We start from the raw sequence: 18029 nt of genomic DNA on the forward strand, positions 1-18029 counted from the left end.
AGAAAGAAAAGAAAGAGGAGAAAAAAAAGAAAGAGAGGCCCACGGGGAACCAGGATTAATAGTTACAAAGACATTTAAAGGCTCTTCCCCTCTTTTCAACACATTAGCCTTTGAGCATTTGCTCCTGTAGACAAATGTAGTACTCAGTGGCTAAGAAGGTGAACCTCATAAAGGAGGTCACGATCCACTATCTCACCATTTTCTTAAGAACCATGCCTTGACTTTATAAGAAAAAACACAAACAACTGATGCAAACTGATGCTGAAGCAGCATCCTTGAAGTTATTGGGTTTTTTAAGCAGTTCACACACTTTGGTCACATGAGATACTGATGTATCTTAAGGATTTACGTCTTAAACAACGAGTGAGAACAAGCAGGGTAGCAAAGAGAATAGCAATGTCTCTGGTGCTTGATAACTTATTTCTTTATTTCTTGACAGTTTTATAAAAAAGTAAAAAATAAATGCAACAAATAGTTCTCTGTRTGAAAACACAACTACAAATTGTGACAGCTGCATAGACAGGTAGTACTTTGCTTTTCTCTACAAACATCWTCTTCACATTTTTATAATCCCAGTATCATAATAGTCCAAACTTTAACAAACACTTTTCTATGAAATATTAATGTTTTGTTTGCATCCTCTAAACTAAGGGGACAAAACTGCTAAGTGCTGAGCAATGAMATGCAACAACATCTGCCACACAAAATAAATCGCTCAATCTGTACTGCAGAGCAGTGCCCATGCCAGTGCTGATCATGCTTGCTGTTCTCTGAAGTGACTGAGCCCTCTGGATGAAACCACCTGTGACTACAGTGCAACAAGGGCATTCTTATGTGTCCTTCTACACAGTGAGGAGGTCAGGAAATGGTCTTTTCCTCTGCCTTGCTTAATTCATCACTTAAAATATTCATGCATCCAACACAAAAAACACCAAACAAAACTTTCAGCTACATGGGATGTGATCAATGTATCATAGTATACGAAGCAATGGAAAAAGCAGTTAAATTGCTTAGCTGCTTCTCTCTCAGTGGAAAATGCTTGGGGACAAAAGGCCCTCAAAAGATATCAACTTCATCTCTTTCAGTATGGATGTTCCTAGCAAATCAGACTTCAATAGGAAGTTGCCAGTAATTAAACAGTTTGGTTTTTGGCTGTGAAACCTGTCTAAAGTCTACCTCATACCGTGGAACCAGTAATTGCAGCCCAGTTAGTCAAGGTAACTGGGCTAATTCTTCAGAAGACAAAGCTATTGCTTCCCTAGACAAATCTCCACCTTTCGAAGGAGCATTTAGCACTTCCTGAATCCCCGGAGAGTTCAGTCTGAAGCACTCTCAGTCAAAACTGCATGTTTTTTGGTGCAAAATTTACTTTAGTGTGGAAGGATCACCCTCCTGCTATGACAGTCCAACTCCCTGGAAAGGCTGACCAAGATTCCATTGTAATATATGCATTTCCTGTGATATAAATTAAGAGACCTACCACTGACTGTTTCTCTGAAGCCATTCATAGCACTAGCTCATGTAAATTCAATGAAGTGCTATATATCCCTACTCATTAGCACAGAATTCTGATGCGGCAAAGTAGACAAATTCAACCAGAATACTTGGACCTCAAAAGGATCAGAAAATCCCAGACAGAAATCTATGTTAAACAACAAACTTGAAATGAAATGTGCCATTCTTTGGAATCAACAGTGAATTCCCTTTTACCTTCAAAAACAGCTGTTTAAAGAACATTGGACGTACACAGGCACCTATTTGGCATGCTCAGAAGACAAACTACCTCGGCAATCATGTCTAATCTGTTCCTGGTGCCTTTCTGGAGCTTTTATTCTACACTGTGTCCCACTGTGGACAGTAAGAGTTAAAACATCAAAATCAGGAAAAATACTACCTCACCAAAACTGGAAGGCCAAATGCAGTTTAGCTTAGTACTGCAATTGTAGGCTGGTTACCTAAGAAAAAAACTGCCAGGAGCTAGCAGCAGTTGGACTTTCCCTCTTGCACAGATGCATCTAATGTTTCAGACAGTGCTCTGCCAAGAGGAATCTGTCACAGGAGGAAGACCATTATAGGACTGTCTCAAGCAATAAAGCTGTATCAAACCTTGTCAGACTCCAAGTATTTTGTTTTAAAATATATATTTGAAAAAAAGTGAATTGAATGTTGTACTTCTCTCACTATTTGCATCATAGAAGGCTTGCAAGACCCTAAACTTACTTTGTTCCTTCACTGTTTCCTGCTCCTCAGAGCAGAATAGGCAAAATCCTTTTGCCAAAGTGCTCTTCCTGCCCTGAGATCACATCTGCCAACTGCTGACCTGATATTTCTTGCCACAGTCATTTTCTCCCTAGAATCATTAGCATGTCTAGATAAACAGGGGTTCAATCTTGCCCAAAAGTTCTCAGCAGCTCTGCAAAACAATCAGATTCAACAAACTTATTCTCCCATCCATATCCCTGAATTAGCTTCTTCCTCTTCTTCTACTCTATTTCCATTCTATTCTCTTCTTCCCATTCTATTTCTTAGCTACTTCTGACTGGCAGTAAGAGAAGCAGCAGCAGCCACCACCTCATGCTGTCTTTACCATAACCCTAGGACAGTTTTCCTAAGAAAATGAGGCTTATGTAACAACGCTGCCTGTGTGTGCACACTTTATGCCTCCTCAGCAGTTAGTGAACTTTGTCCAACTTCCAGAAATTTGACAAAGAAGGCAGAGAGGTTTGAAAGATACTAAGTTTCTATAAATCTAATCAAAATATGTGGGGAACATGCAAGTGAAAGAGAAAGAATTTCTCAGTGTCCAAAGAAGAAAAGGCTGAGGTGTAAGTTTCATGCTCATTTGATCACAGCAAATTCACATGAGAAGGATGTGGCTTTGACAGAGGTTTCAAATATCACCAGCTAATTCTTCTGTTACATGAATCCAAGTTTTTCAAGAATTAGCAAAATCAGATAGGAAAATCTATTCTGACGCTGAATGGGTTGCTGCTAGAAGATGTGCTAATTCAGTCTGACAGGCATTTTAAAGGCTTGCTGATTCACTAAAGCACTTACACGCTCCATGCCATGTGCAGTCAGAATTAGCCGTCATGGTTGTTAGACCCCTGTTAAGATAACATCTGACCCGTCTCCTTAACTTTTGTGCTTTGGAAGCATTTATCACGGACTGCATTATAGTGGTGCCCTCCTGTGCCATGATAATTAAGATCTGCTCAATACTGGCCTGTAAAAAACCGTATTCTCCATGCATTTATAACTCTGCCAGGAAGAGTCTCTAGCATTTAAAGTTTAATCAGCAAAGAGAAGGCAACTAGCAAAATCTGCTCAGCCATTTCTTTGGAACAAGGGAGAGATGAAATGTTCACTAGTTTAGAAGCACAATGTCCCACTACATATTAAAGGCAGTCTTTCATAAATAACATTGGTGATCTCAAGGCAACTGGTGTCTGATGTTAACCCAAATTTTCTACCTTGTAGCTTACTGAGCATCATTTATAACAAAGTGCAAAGCACTGATCTCTCTTTCTACTCTGTAACACAGCAATTATTAATAGAAAAAAAGATAGAGGGGGGCTATCAGTACCCCAAACAGCAACTTCCACTACTCCACACAGCTGTCCTCTCTCCTGGACAAACTTCCCACAATCCATCCCTTCACACTTACTAGACCYGTGCAAAACAAGCAAAACAAATACAAGAGTTTGTTCCTAATTTGTTTACTCACCACATCTGTTACCCACATGCATCTGTCCTACACCACATGATTCTTGTGGCTCTGATAGCTTGAGAGACTTTTTCGCTACTTCATGGTCCACGCCAGACACACGAACACGGAAATGGTCTCTGCTGACCGCCTTCCGTAATGTTCGAACGGTTTTACGGAACCTCTTTTCAGTCTTTTTCCGTGCACAACGCACATCACATGTATCTGAAAAGTATCAAGGGTGAAAACTGCTATAACTGATCATGCACAGAAATCCATCGATTGAAAAGACCAACCAGTGCATATCACTGAGAAGGCAACTTCTGTGAACAAGTCTGAAATCTTTAAGGACAACACCAGCAGGCCAGAAGAAAATTAATCAGACCAGAAGTTTTTATCTATGGGCATCTCTTTGATTTTCAGAATCTATCATCATCCTTTACCCTTTTTGAAGCAGAAAAATTAGTTTTCAAAACAGGAGATACTTTAATTATTTTGCATAAAGATAGAATGAAAAATACAGAAATTAAGCAGTAAATGTTAAGAAGCTTCAAACTGCACACCTTGGATTATTTTCCAACCAACCTGTCACCTCCTTATGGCTTGTTTCAAGCTCGAAGTCCGCAGTGATAAAAATTTCTCTAGTCGCTGGCAGTCTACTGAAGGGTCCATGAACTTTCTTGCCAGAGCTGCATGTTAGGTTTACATAGTGGAAACTCTCCATTAATGAATTATGTCTCTCTGTATGAACAAAATTAAAGGAAGCAAAAGCTTGGCCAGCTATATTATTGGACATTCACCTGTGCTCAAAGTATATTTTGTTTTAAAAACTTCAAGGGGAGCAAATGATTAATGGCAGATGCCAGTGAACAAGAAACTTTGGACAGTTTCTTAACTGTTATACCCTCATGCGGAATCATCAGTCCAGTGCACCTACAGATGTTTTGTCCAGCTGAAGCCCTGGCTCACTATGTCTAAGGCACAATTCACTGCTAGAATTAGAGCTTAGCTGTAGTGCTCAGCCTTCATCCCCTGGGCTTTGCTAGCAGGGTTCCAACAAATTGCCTTTGTACTATACAAAGCATCTTAAAACCACGACACTGCCTGCACCAAACAGGCTACTCAAGGGAAAAAAAATTTGCACTCAGATGAAGCATGTGAAAAAACATGTTAGCTTATAATGGTATGCAAACCAAGTAGTGCTTGCATACACAGGATATTTGGAGACTATTGTCAAAGTTTGCACAAGGAAACAAGATTTATTTAATGAAAATATCCAGAATAAGCTTTGGTTCTGAAACACATTCTTYATTGAGCATCTAGTGTAGTTTACCACCATTACTCTTTTAAGGACAAACTGACATGCAGATTCATCTTATTAAATAACTTTTTTTCTTAAATATGCTTCTCCTTATTTTCTGCTGACTTTGTAAGTTCCCAGACTATACTTTCTGCCTTGGAACAGATGGAAGAGCTGACCTCACTGTGTCCATCTGGGGCTTCTGAAGTATAAGAGGAAGAGAAAAGAGGAATGATACTTTGGCACCAGCGTCAGCATAAGAAGAGAGGCCAGAGGCTTCTTTACTGAGGTATCAGACAGTAAGGAAGAGGGGAAAAATAAAATAAGAGGGAAAGAAAGAAGGGGTGCAGAGAGAAAAGGAAAAAAAAATCAAAAGTAAGGAAAGTGTAGCTGATTTTACTCAGAACATACTTTACTGGAATGGTTTAAACAAAAAAGAAGGACTTTCCTAGCAAGACTTCCCCATATAAGCAACCTCTGCAGTTGTCACAGGGAAGCCTTGTCATCCCAAACTATTGCTAAAATTATGGCCTGGAAGGAGCATGGTCCACGAGGTCAGTAAAGAGCAGAAAAGTTGCAGCCCTCTAATGTTTTGCTTATGGTGCACTTCCTACCAGGAAAGCACTTAACCCCTGAGCTACGACTCTAACCTGCTTACCTGCATTATTATGCTCATACCTGGTATCATCTGTTCCAGACCTTCTTGAAACATCTCAGTCTTTTTCAAACTACATTTTCCTTCTTTTAACTTAAAGGTTACGCTTATCTTGATGGCTGAGGTATCTTCAGGAAGAAATAATGGCACGTTATTGTCAAAAATTACTAGAAAACCCTAATGCCACATCATAACGTCTTCAAAAAATGCTGATATAAAGTGAAAAGTGGTCATCACAAGAGACCTAAAGAGATGCCAGCTTCTTTCTGCTGTGAAGCTGACTCACAACTGGAATTTGAACAAAGACTGTTTTCTGGGTGGCTTTTTTTTTTCTTTTAAATTGAGATTGAGTCCAGATCTGCTACTCTGTAAATCAAAAAAGACTGGATGAAATCAAAGGAAATACTTTAGATCAGACAGCTTAAAAACTGGTTCATTTTTATATAAAATAGTATCTTTTATCTGTTTAGCTTCAAATGCTTTCTAAACCTCGTTGTCTGACAACTCAACCTATATACACATTATTTATTGCTAGTGCTATCCATATTGGATGTCTAAAAACAGGCATGACACTCTGGGCCCAGCTGTTCATTTCACTACTCATCCTTTTCACTTTTCTTATTTGTAAGTCGTAGCTTAGGTGATACTGATGAAGCATTATAAGGAATATCAGAATTTCCTGCTGTAATCATGAATTGTATTCACTTACTTACAAAAGAAGAGTAAAAAAAAGAGTTATTAACTCAGAGGGAAAATGGACAGAAAGTTAACAGTACATCTCTCTCTCTCAGTGGTCTATTAAAAGAAATCAATCAAATCATGCAATAGGTAAATCTAGTAATTACCTAGCCAAGCAGATGAATTTGTATTTTGCTGCTTTTTCTTAAGCTGAGAAGAGCTGCCACAAATAAAGGTGTAGGCATCGTGTATTCCTAACAGACAGACCATACAGACAGTAAAGACACAGACTCTATGCATAGACTGAAGACCCACATGATACACAAGACATTTTTAATTTGCTGATCTGAACCATCATCTTCATGTTTTTCAGTTATGATACCCATAAACTACCCCAAATTAGTTTGTCTCTTCCTAAGCAACTAAAGAGTTCAGGAAGAAAAGAAGCATGTGTCCCACARTCAGCAGCCAAGCCTGCGTGCTGTGTCCTGCCCCCGCGGAGGGGCTGCCGGGCAGAAGCCCGGACCCCACGCAGGGATGGAATGCCTTCACACCATTCAGTAGCAGGTCTCGGGGCCAATTAAGGAATGGCCCAGGGAGCACGGAGAATTCTGCCCTGTCCTCTCTAGCTTAAAAGAGAGGGTTGTCATGAAAAGGGAATCTGAGGGTAAAGTGCTTATAAAAGACAGGGAAAGGGGGGCTTCTTGGGACACTGAAAGGGATATAGCCCTTCATCTACAGTGAAAGAGGAAAGGTCCCTGTTGATCGTCCATTTCTTGGGGCTTCCATGAGGGTTAGGATGTTTGCTACTCTTGTACTCTCTACAGAATCACATACTTGTTTTTGTTCTTCTCGACTTACCAGAAACTACCTGGACATCCGATGAGCAGCTTAAGAAGCATCTATCGCTCCCACCACTCTTAATGCAGTGCAGCAATACCTTGGGTGAGTTATTATCGGGCAACGGCTCCTCTACCTCTAAACAGGATAAAACAAACACTCACAGGAGAAGTAAAACATCTGCATATACCCTACTAAGAAACAGGTGTGCAGCTGCTTGTATAGCTGGTATCAGAGAGAACTTATGCAATTCTGTATAGAATTAATTCTGTTTGGAGAAAAAAGGGGAGACAGAACTAAAAAAAAAAAAAAAAAAAAAAAAAAAAATCACAGGAGGGTTGCACAACCTAGGTTGTTTTCTTTCAGGTAAAGCTATCATCAGCAAATTTTCTCATGCAGAGAAGCAAAACAAAATAGAAAAATGAGCTAGATAAAAGCACAGGAAAGAAAGCAGTAAAGACCCTCAAAGTATCTCCTGTTTTTTTGTTTTGTTTGCTTGGGGTTTTTTTAACCAGTTTCAATTTTCAAATTCAGTATCATCATGCCTCATTAAAAATTAAAGCAGAATACAGGGAATGATGTTCCACACCACTTCACTGGAAGTATCAAGATTTTCAGATTTGACTATAACCGCATGACCATCAGACACATCAGGAGTAGAAAAGTATACTTGCTATGCACCTTACCAACACAATCCTTTTTATTCCAGTGTAATTTGTAGTTGGATTGACACAGGCATTCATAGTCTCCCGCTGTATTCACACACATCTGTTGGCAGCCACCATTGTTGATGCTACATTCATTAATATCTATAGAGGAAAGGTAAAAAAACACTCTTAAAAAGTAATTCTTGTTGAAGCTCTGCATTCCAATAAAGAACACTGGATAACTGTGTACACAAATCCTGCTTACTGTGGTTTGGGAAAGATTCTGGGAATGCTATTTGGAATCCCACCTTGAAACAGTTATGTTTTCATCAAAATCCTTGGCTAGATGTCAAAACAGATCAAATGTCACAAGAGGGGAGATGGTAGATATGTCCTTAATTTACATATTAAAAAAAGATCCAGTCTCAGCAGTCTGGATAACAAATTAACTCAATGGAAATGAGATCAAATCAAATTTGCGTTGTACTGTGTCCGGTAATTACTATTTCAAATTTGGAAAAAAAATAGATGAYGTGAACAAGATTCATACTGTACAATCTCCAAAATGTTCAGACAGATCTACCATTACATCAGAGCACTATTCGACTCCAAAGAAATGCAAGTAGGCAAATAACACCATTATATCATCATTTGTCCCTTCTGCTCAATTAGCCAATTTTAAGGTCTTGCCCAGTAGTTCCCAGTAGGAGCAGAAACTACCCACAACACAATATATTCCTGTGATGAAGTCTTGCTTGCTGACATGATATCACCTCAAACCCCGCTGGGACAGAAATAAACAGGCAGTTCCCTCCCTTACTACTTCTAAGAAGCCTTTGAGAGCTTTGGCTGAATTTCTGGCCTAAAAGGTTTGTAATCAGCAGCAAAAGATCCAGCTGGTGGCCAGTCCTTACCAGTGTACCCCTGGAGTCAGTATTAGGGCCAATGCTGTTCAACATCTTCATTAACACCTACGTGATGGGATAGAGTGTGCCCTCAACAGGTCTGAGGATTATACAAAATGGGGAGGAGTGGCTGATAACCAGATTGTGCTGCCATTCAGACAGACCTCAACAGGCTGGAGAAATGAGCAGACGAACTTCCTGAAGTTCAGGAATGGCAAACGTGGAGTCTTGCCCCTAGGGAGAAATAACCTCCCAAGCACGGAGGCTGACCATCTGGAAAAAAACCTTTGCAGAACAGGACCTGGGAGTGCTGGTGGACAACAACTTGACCTTGAGCCAGCACTGCAGACAAGAAGGCCAACAGCCTCTTTGCCAGCATGAGGAAGAGTGTTGCCAGCMGGACAACAGTGGTGATCCTTCCTCTTGATTCAGCACTGGTGAGGCCACATCTAGAGTGCTATGTCCAATGTGGGCTCCCCAGAACAAGACAGATATGGACATACTGGCACGAGTCCAGCAAAGGGCTGTGAAAATGATTCAGACTTAGAGATTCTAACCTAAGAGGAGAGGCTAAGAACGTTAGGATTGCTTAGCCTGGAAAAGAAAAGGTTCAGGGGGATCTTATCAATTTGTATAAATACCTGATGAGGTGAGTAAAAATGACTGAGCCAGACTCTTCTCARTAATATCCAGTGAAAAGACAAGAGGCAATGGGCACAACTTGAAATACAGGAAATTCCATTTAAACATAAGAAAAAAACCTTCTGTGAGGGTGACTAAACACTGGCACAGGCTGCCCAGAGAGGATGTGAAATCTCCACCCCTGGAGATACTGAAAAGCTGACTGGATACAGCCCTGAGCAACCTGTTCTAGTCAGCCAGCCCAGCTTTMAGCAGGGGGTTTGGACTACATGATCTCCAGGTCCATTCCAATCTCAGCGATTTTGTGACTWCAGAACTTTTTTGTCTCTGCTTCTCAGGTCCACCCTAATGACTGTTTCCCTCCCCAACTCCCTTCCCCTGTCCAGCCCCAGCAGGTTTCTGGCAATTATACATAAACCTACAAAGCTGCCATCATGAAATCCCTTGCAAGTTCCAGTGAGTCCTAGGAAGTTTGTGCAACTAAAGGTACCCCCTTCTACACACRCTTTTCTCAATGCAAATTCTTAGTATTGTCCTTCTGGTTCTTATCACTGCTCTTCACCTCTTCCGTCTTCTAGAGAGGCAATGTTTTAGTAGAAAATGCTGTGAACCAGATTATGAAGCAGACCTGATTTCAGGAATAAAACATGCTACTCACACAACTGAGACAGCAGGAGTAGGAAAGAACAGCAGAGGAATGACGGATAAAGACAACACCTTAAACTGATAATGCTGCCTAAGACAGCACAAAATCAAACCAAATCTTTGGATTTGATTGACYTTTTGGTAGGAAGTTGTGAGCAGTGGCATCCTACCATCTCCAGCACTTACCAGCTTCTTGCATATAGCCCAGAACATATATACTCAGTATACCTACCAACTTTGATACAGCTTGTGATTACCAGTACATGAAAGACTTTCTGTGGTACAAGGATTAACATCTTCTACACAGCAACATAATACGAAGAGGATTAGTACCCAAGCAAAAAATTGCTGTCCTTTCCTTCATTAATGGCCAAAAGAAGTGGAATTAACACAGAGAAATTCATGAGGAATGCTCCTTTTGGCAATTAGAACATGCGAACAGCATTACTCCCTGTCCAATCAAATAGGTTTCCCTGTTCAGCAGGATAAAACACAGTGATGTGGTATCCCTGTGATCTTCTTTGCAGCTTCTCTAGAGGTAGAGGTTAGAACAAACCAGGCACACAGAGACTTTTGAATTGTTATCTCCAAGTTCCAGCATACTCATTCTGCCTCAGAATGAAATAAGCATATGTAGTCTGTAAGGTCTTTCCTGGGGCTTATATAAAATTGATTTGTTTCCATTTAGTGTCCAGTTGCTGTTACTTTCTCATATTAATTCTAGGAATTTGTAGCAGAAATATCCGCATTTGACACACATTTAGCTTCATAGCAATATTTTCTTCTCTTTCATTGAGCTCTTCTCATAAGAMAAAAGTAAAGTATTTGGGACTATGCCAACATAAATTAGCTTTACTGCATCAATTAACTATCACTGACGTCACATGAGGATTTGAAATATGCAAAAGAACCACCTGCAAAACAGTAACTCACCCAGAGCATTCTGTTATTAAAACTCTATTCCACCGACTTTCCACTGAAGTTGAGACTTTGCATGTGAAAATCTGTCGAATTATGGCATTCAAACTTAGGTGCAGAATGCATCTGTTTGTTCTAATAGTCACAGATACTTTTTGATKCAGGGATGGAAGGGAAAATCATCTGGGCAAAGACTTTTCACTTTTGCTGTGTCCCCTTTCCATGGCAAAGGGTAACATTTACTGTATATGCCTACTGCACATGCATAGACATATGTCTTGCCTAGACACTAATTAGACCTGTGGCAACAGCACTACCAGCATGGCCTACAGTATCTTTTAAACTCACCTCCACAATGTGTGAAGCCATAGAGGGCGTATCCTTTGTTACAAGTACATTCAAAGGTGCCTGGATGATTGATGCACGTGTGGTCGCACGCCCGTTCAAAAGAACATTCATCAATGTCTGCAAGTTTTAAAAGGATACATTAGTATCTTTTGGCCCGGCTACTTAGTAGCTAGCTAAGCTGGATGCAGAAATGTGCAGATTTACGGAAACTCATCAAAGAGTCTAACATAATAAAACAACTTTTAAGAGAACAGTTAGTTTGCCAGACAAGTTTTTTCTTGTCAAACTTGAAAACTGCTGTTATATTTTTAACAATTATGTTTGAAATAAATTCTCTCTCTTCTTTGGGGAAAGAAATGTGCCAGCAGAAACTCAATTCTTTAAGCAATGTCCAGATAAAGTCTACAGGAAATAGATTTACCAAAAAAAACCCTGCTTCCCCCTTCTCACCCCATTAGCAAAAGCATGGTGCCAAATTTTTAACCCTACAGTAAGTTAACCCTGCAGTGCCTGGTGCAAGTCTGCTGAAAATCGCTCACTTAGGAGATGCACCTGAAGACAGAGGACTGGAACAATTTGGTGATATTTTTTCCCATGGATCCATTAAACTTCATATATAGACTTCAATGCTGGTGTCTAGAACCTGCTAAGATATGTTTTCTCCACTGAAAACTTTCTTTGGCATCATAATCATTTTGCATACATCTTTGCAAAGTAGAGTTGGTATACCAAGTTAATCATTGTCTCGGTGAAATTATACCATTAAAAGCACCTAAACTTCTATGAGTACTTTAAGTATGCTATACAAAAATGTTCCCAGATAAAAATTCCCATCAACATAATCGAGACTTTTTTTTTTTTTTTTTTTTTAATAAGATTCAGGCCCACTTCAAGACACCAGTTTGAAAACAGTCTAGGCAAAGTCACAGAAGCAATAGAGAAAAAATGGAGGTGTAAATCTCTAAAATAAATTAATAAGCAGTTTCCATACAAAAATCTTGAAATTCCACACTTCTATAGCAAATTTGCTTTCTATAACTATTTGTCCTTCTAACTCTGATCAAAAAAACAAAAACAAAAAACACACACCAGGGTGCAACCGTTTCTTTGATAGTCAGTTCAGTTTTCTGAAATTCATTACTAAATGTCAGCTGATTGTCTAGAAAATACACTTGCCCAAGTGATTGACCAGCTTTACATTGTTACATACTGTAGCTTTGACAAAATCACAAACATCATTTTGATAATTACTTTTTAATGTATTTCAACAGCCTAAACAGGTTTACTCACTCTACATATACAAATCATTATATAGAAAATCAAATACGCTTTGCATGCATATTCATGGGAGAATCCATGTCATCTTAAAAATCAAATGTTTCTATAGTGCTTTAGGGGAATAGTGAATCCAGTCTATATCCACAGGCCTATGATTTAATAGATCGCATGATATTGTTTTCTTTTCTTTTTTTTTTTTTAAATAATGAATCCATGTCATTTAAATGTCTCATTAAGAAAAAAATTAATTGCACTGCAAATTGTGAACTAGTCAGTAAGACAGAGATACTGTTTTTGTTTCTCCCTGTAAATTATTTTAGGATCATTAATAGATGGAAAAAAAAGTGTCATCCTTTTAAAGAGCTTTCTAACATGATGCTRTCTGTTTGCCTCAGATAATAGTTCACTGTGTCATTAAATAAACCTCATATATAGTATCAAGCCAACCTAATTTATTCAGCAGCTGCTTTAGAAAGAAAAACACTGAAGCATGGAAATTATTCTGGAGTCCATTATCACTTCATCATTATAGTATGCATCCAAGCCAAGCTGATTTGTCCTACTTTAATTGCCTCCCCAATGCACATACCTTGACAAGATTTCTCATCTGTTAATAATTTAAATCCTTTTCTGCAGCTGCAATCAAAACTGCCAACAGTGTTTTTACAGAAATGATCGCAGCCTCCATTATTGGACTGGCATTCATCAATATCTGTAACAAAAGAAGCATTTCAGCAAGTAAACAGAGTACGTTCAAGATAGTTTCATTGCCGGATCCAAAAGACAGTCACGTCCAATTGGTTGGAGAAACCAAACCTAGCAAAACAACTACAAATCTCGAGGAAGTTCAGATCCAGCTCCAAGAATGATTTCACCCATTCAGCCCCATGACAGTGTTATTTGCTTTCATTTAACATATCTCTATCAATTACATTTGGGCACACGTATTCATAGAAGAACATCTCCATAAATTCCATTTGGAAATATGTTGACTTAAATGTTCCCTAAAAGCTTTCAGTTTTTTAAAAATTCTCTTGCAGTCGCCTCTCCTTAAGCTCTGCAGAAATCTCAGAAAGAGGAGACTTTCTGAGACACCCTGTCCTCYCCACATCAACATTGGACTGAATTCTTCATGTAATTTTCATTAAGTCAAGCACGGAGATTCCAGAATTTTTGCCTGGCAAAACAGCCTAACATCTAAGTGTAAAAACATTCTAACATACCACCTAAATGTCCCTTTGCTCATTTCCAGTACCTTTATGATCCTTAGAGCTGCTTAATCAGCATAAGTAATTCCACTCATACTTCCATGTTTACAGTCTCATGTGCACTTACAAACTTTTGTAATAGCCATCTGACTGTGGCTAATATACAGACTATTGGACTGCATGCCTATAAAACCATATAGCCCTACATCTCCAAATACTCACCTCTGCCACACCACACCTTCCCAAAATGAGGCCATCGGGGTGGGGGAAATGGGAGAGGGCAGAACAGCAGAGACGCTCTGCATGTGATGCATTTGATACAGTGGATGTCCTTACGAGGACACCGTGCAGTTTCACCTAGCTGCAGTGCTCTCCCATATCTAATTAGGCACCCCAGCTTTTCTCAGGGCACTGGATTACTTCCACTTGGAGATAAATACACTTACAGCAAGGTGTTGGCATGCACATGTCCAAGGACAAAACTCACCTTTACATGTCTTCCCATCAAACTGGAGCGTGAATCCAACAGGACAGCTGCAGTGAACTCCGGTTGATGTATCTTTACAAGTACGATCACAGCCACCATTATTTACTGCACATGTTTCTAGCAAACAAAATAAAGCGAAAGTTTGCTCAGGGATATTTTAAGTGAAACAAGAAATATCATGTGATACAAAGCATGGTTCCAGGCAGACTGTTATTTGACCACACTTAGCTTAGTACATATGAGCAACTACTAAATACATGTCCATTGGCAAAATCCCTCCCTCAACTATTCCCATTTTTTGTGGAGACTCTACAGCCTTGCACATTCTCTCTGGGTACTCTTGCCCTTAAACGCAAATCAAACTCCCACCTTCCTGACGACAAATCTATTCTTGTCAGTCCGTCCCAAATCCTGGCCTATTCTTCTGATACTTCCTACCAATACTTGGACAGCTGGTTACACTCAGGATTACTAAACCAGATATCCTAAATTCCTTCCTACCCATCATTGCATGCTACCTCAGTCACTGTGGATCACACCCACTCTGGGTCAATCTTTCAAGGTTGTAGCCCAGGTGCCATCTTAAATACAAACATTCTTCTAACTTCTCGTATGCAAACTATATCTAAATCCTGCCAAACCTCTCCAGGAAACACCCCTAAAATTCAGCCCTTCCTATCCARCTAAGCAGAACTCACTCACACTTCGGCATTCATCCTCTTGTGCCTCAGTCAGTCTAACAACTTTTTTTCTGTCTGGACAAAGGCAACTTTATCCAGTGCATATTAATTTTGAAGGATGCTATAAARATCATTTTCTTTGTTTTTTTTATCCTCTCTTTGCATCTCTCCTTTGTCCTCTTGTTCTCTGCTGTATGAAGTATACGCTACTTATTTCAAGTTCTGAGACTTTTATTCCATCTTATCTCTATCATCTATCATATTCAATATTGGGGGACTGTATCTAACCTCCACTTGAAGACAGAGTGCCTCAACTTTCTTCTTTTTACCATAGAAACTTAATGCCCTTGAAAATGAGGCTATTGATTTAAGTATCAAAATACAGATTTAGCAGCACAGTGCTAGACCTATACCTCTGTCATTCTCTTCCTCAGCCTTCAAGATCTTTGCGCCTTCTGCAGCAGTTACCAACAAGTGCAGTAAGTCACCCTGACTACTCAGAATAAGGGCTTTTGATAGAAAGACRTCCACTGATTCAGCTGCCCTGAGACCACAGAGATCTGTTTCTCATGCCAGTGCTTTCCCAGTAGTACAAGACCCTTGAAGGCTGGCATTCCGGGCCAGATGTGAACGTAGTGAAGAACGAAATGGCCATGCCTTTCCAGATACAGCCAGTCACAGGGCCCAGTTCTGCTCTTCCATACAGAAGTATCTTTCAAATGAAGAGAAACAGCTAAAACACTACATCTCTCACCATCACTTGGCTGAAGCAGTAGTTCAAAAGGAGTGTTATTGCTCTCCTCAGATAAAGCAGAAACATGGAAACACACRCTACTTTGAAAGTAATTTCCCAACACTTCGTACTAACAATCAGAATTGATATGGCTTCTGAAACATCACAGAATAACAWTTCTTCCTTAAGAGGAAGCGGAGCATCTCCCAGGCAGAATTCAGCCTGGAGTCACAATGGTTACATTAAAAAGCAGTTCTTCAATATAAAAGGTTTTAGCAAACAGCAAAATTATTTCAGATAGGCACTTTTACCCATGAGCAATCGTCGCTTTACCCTCTTGTCTACATCAACTCCTCCTGTAGTGTTACCCTCAGAAATTTCAAGAGTAGCCTCCTCCCTCTCTGTAAGACAAAGAGCAAGTGAGTAAAGGTGCCCTGACCAGAAACCTCATCGGATATCCAGGGAAGAGAAAGGAGGACATGGGAGAAAAAGGAGCACAAAAACCCTTCAGTCAAACCCATGAGAATATTTTACTTTCGTTTGCTTCTTAACAACTCATGTTTGCTCTAGTATTCTTAAGCTTGACAAAATAGAAAATGTACTACAGATGTGATGAACAGTAGCAAGACGAAAAAAGCTCATTGAACTGTCATGAATTGCTACGAAATAACTCACTGTCATCATCTATCACAGATAATGCAAGGACTGGCCAATTACGCCTGATTTCCATCAGCAGGAAGCAAACCCTTTCAGAGTCTGGAAGAGTTATAGGTCTTAAGTTTTTTCTTCACTAGATAACTGCCTTGCAAAAATTAACTGAATTCAGAGTCCTGAGTTTAACACAAGCACTGCTTGGTTACACTCTCTGGTCTGCGTTATACAAGAAACTCACTCTAAAATATCCTAGAGGAGAAGTGGCTTCAGAGACACTAACACTAGTTACAGGCAACAGCAGCACTAGGTAGCTACTTATTCAAGCAAGTATTTTTCCTTTGTGGCCAGAGCCTTAGCCCAGCTCAAACAGATAGACAGCAGCCTCTAAGGGCAGCTTGGGATTCCCCTGCTGTAAAAATATTCCAAATTAACACAACTAGTTGTCCCTCTGCTGGAAGCCTTTTTAATGCCTAGTCACGCATACACAGCAATATCACAACACTCCAGTCATGTAGTCATCAACAGAAAAGTACTTCTCTTCACTGTATACTGACCCAGGCAGGTTTTCCCATCTACATGCATGATGTACTTGGGATGACATCCACAAATAGGTCCATTATCAGCATCATCACATGTATGTTGACAGCCACCATTTCCATGATTACATGTTACTAGAAATAAGATACATGTTACATCTCAAAAGTACTTCCAGCATCTGTGAAAGACCATGTTCAACTTTGTCCCTGGCCATCCAACACACCTTCCTAACATGCCTCTTTTTCTCAAGGACTCTACGGGACTGAATCAGCGCAGAGCTCTCTTGTGGAGCTCTGCTTCCTATAATCATGAATCATGGTGCAACTCCCAAATTACAGATATTTTTGCAACCAATAGATTGGTGCATTAGTGTCCTACAAAGCCACTGATTCTGGTTTAATTCAAATGTACACAATTTAGGTATGTCATCTCAGTTTAACTATAGCATAGTTAAACTATAGCGTTATACCAAATCCCACACCACTGCAAACAGAACACTATTTATTCAGTTTGGGAAACCATAAGAATATGCAGAATGTTGCATACAAATGCAGCTCCTCTGGTTCTTGGACAGCTCAAATCCTGGTCGGCATTCACAGGCAACCCCTCCTTTGGGCGTTTCTCTGCAGATGTGGGCACAGCCATGATCTTTATTCATGCAGCTCATACCTTCTGCAAAACAGGACAAGTGCAAGAGCATCAGCTTCCTCAGCATCTCTGTGTGCAGGCAGTGGCTAGATAAAAATATCAGTCCGATACACACAGTGAATCACCTGTTTCTTCCAGGAAGGCTCTACAGCATTAGGACAAAAAGCATCAGCTGACAGGAAACGTAGACAGTCCAATCCTGCAAAGCCAGCACCCCTCCCTGCCCCCGGCCTCATCAGCTGTGGTCTTTTATGTTCCCATGTCCTTTGATTGCAAGGTCCAAATGTAACATCCCTAGATTTGTACACGATCTGCATTCTCATCTGGTCTTCTCAGTCAACAATATCACTATTTATAAAACCTCCCAACTCCTTTTCCAGTAATTGCAAGGTGGATGACAGCTGGCAAGATCAAAGCCTAAAGTGAAGTTCTTAACTCGCTGCTTAAAAGAGCTGCCACCAGGCACAGGAATGCCTAGGTCAGAGACACAAAAATCACCCCCATTTCAATTACGGGCCTA

General features: G+C 40.0%; 1 protein-coding gene across 1 annotated transcript in view; it reads right to left on the bottom strand.

Annotated features, from left to right (window-relative positions):
* Positions 1-18029, bottom strand: part of SCUBE2 (signal peptide, CUB domain and EGF like domain containing 2) — a 43842-nt gene that overhangs the window by 15448 nt on the left and 10365 nt on the right. Inside the window, exons 4-15 of the mRNA XM_085317087.1 lie at positions 17408-17533; positions 16879-16995; positions 15982-16071; positions 14258-14374; positions 13152-13274; positions 11285-11401; positions 7866-7988; positions 7201-7317; positions 6507-6593; positions 5685-5789; positions 4292-4447; positions 3728-3931 (exon numbers count right to left, since the gene is read on the bottom strand). Of these exons, the coding sequence (XP_085173213.1) occupies positions 3728-3931; positions 4292-4447; positions 5685-5789; positions 6507-6593; positions 7201-7317; positions 7866-7988; positions 11285-11401; positions 13152-13274; positions 14258-14374; positions 15982-16071; positions 16879-16995; positions 17408-17533 (1482 nt within the window). The remainder of the gene's footprint in view (positions 1-3727; positions 3932-4291; positions 4448-5684; positions 5790-6506; positions 6594-7200; positions 7318-7865; positions 7989-11284; positions 11402-13151; positions 13275-14257; positions 14375-15981; positions 16072-16878; positions 16996-17407; positions 17534-18029) is intronic.

This window comes from Rhea americana, unplaced genomic scaffold (assembly GCF_003343005.1).
Source record: "Rhea americana isolate MKP2758 unplaced genomic scaffold, rheAme1 scaffold_49, whole genome shotgun sequence".
Taxonomy (NCBI): domain Eukaryota; kingdom Metazoa; phylum Chordata; class Aves; order Rheiformes; family Rheidae; genus Rhea; species Rhea americana.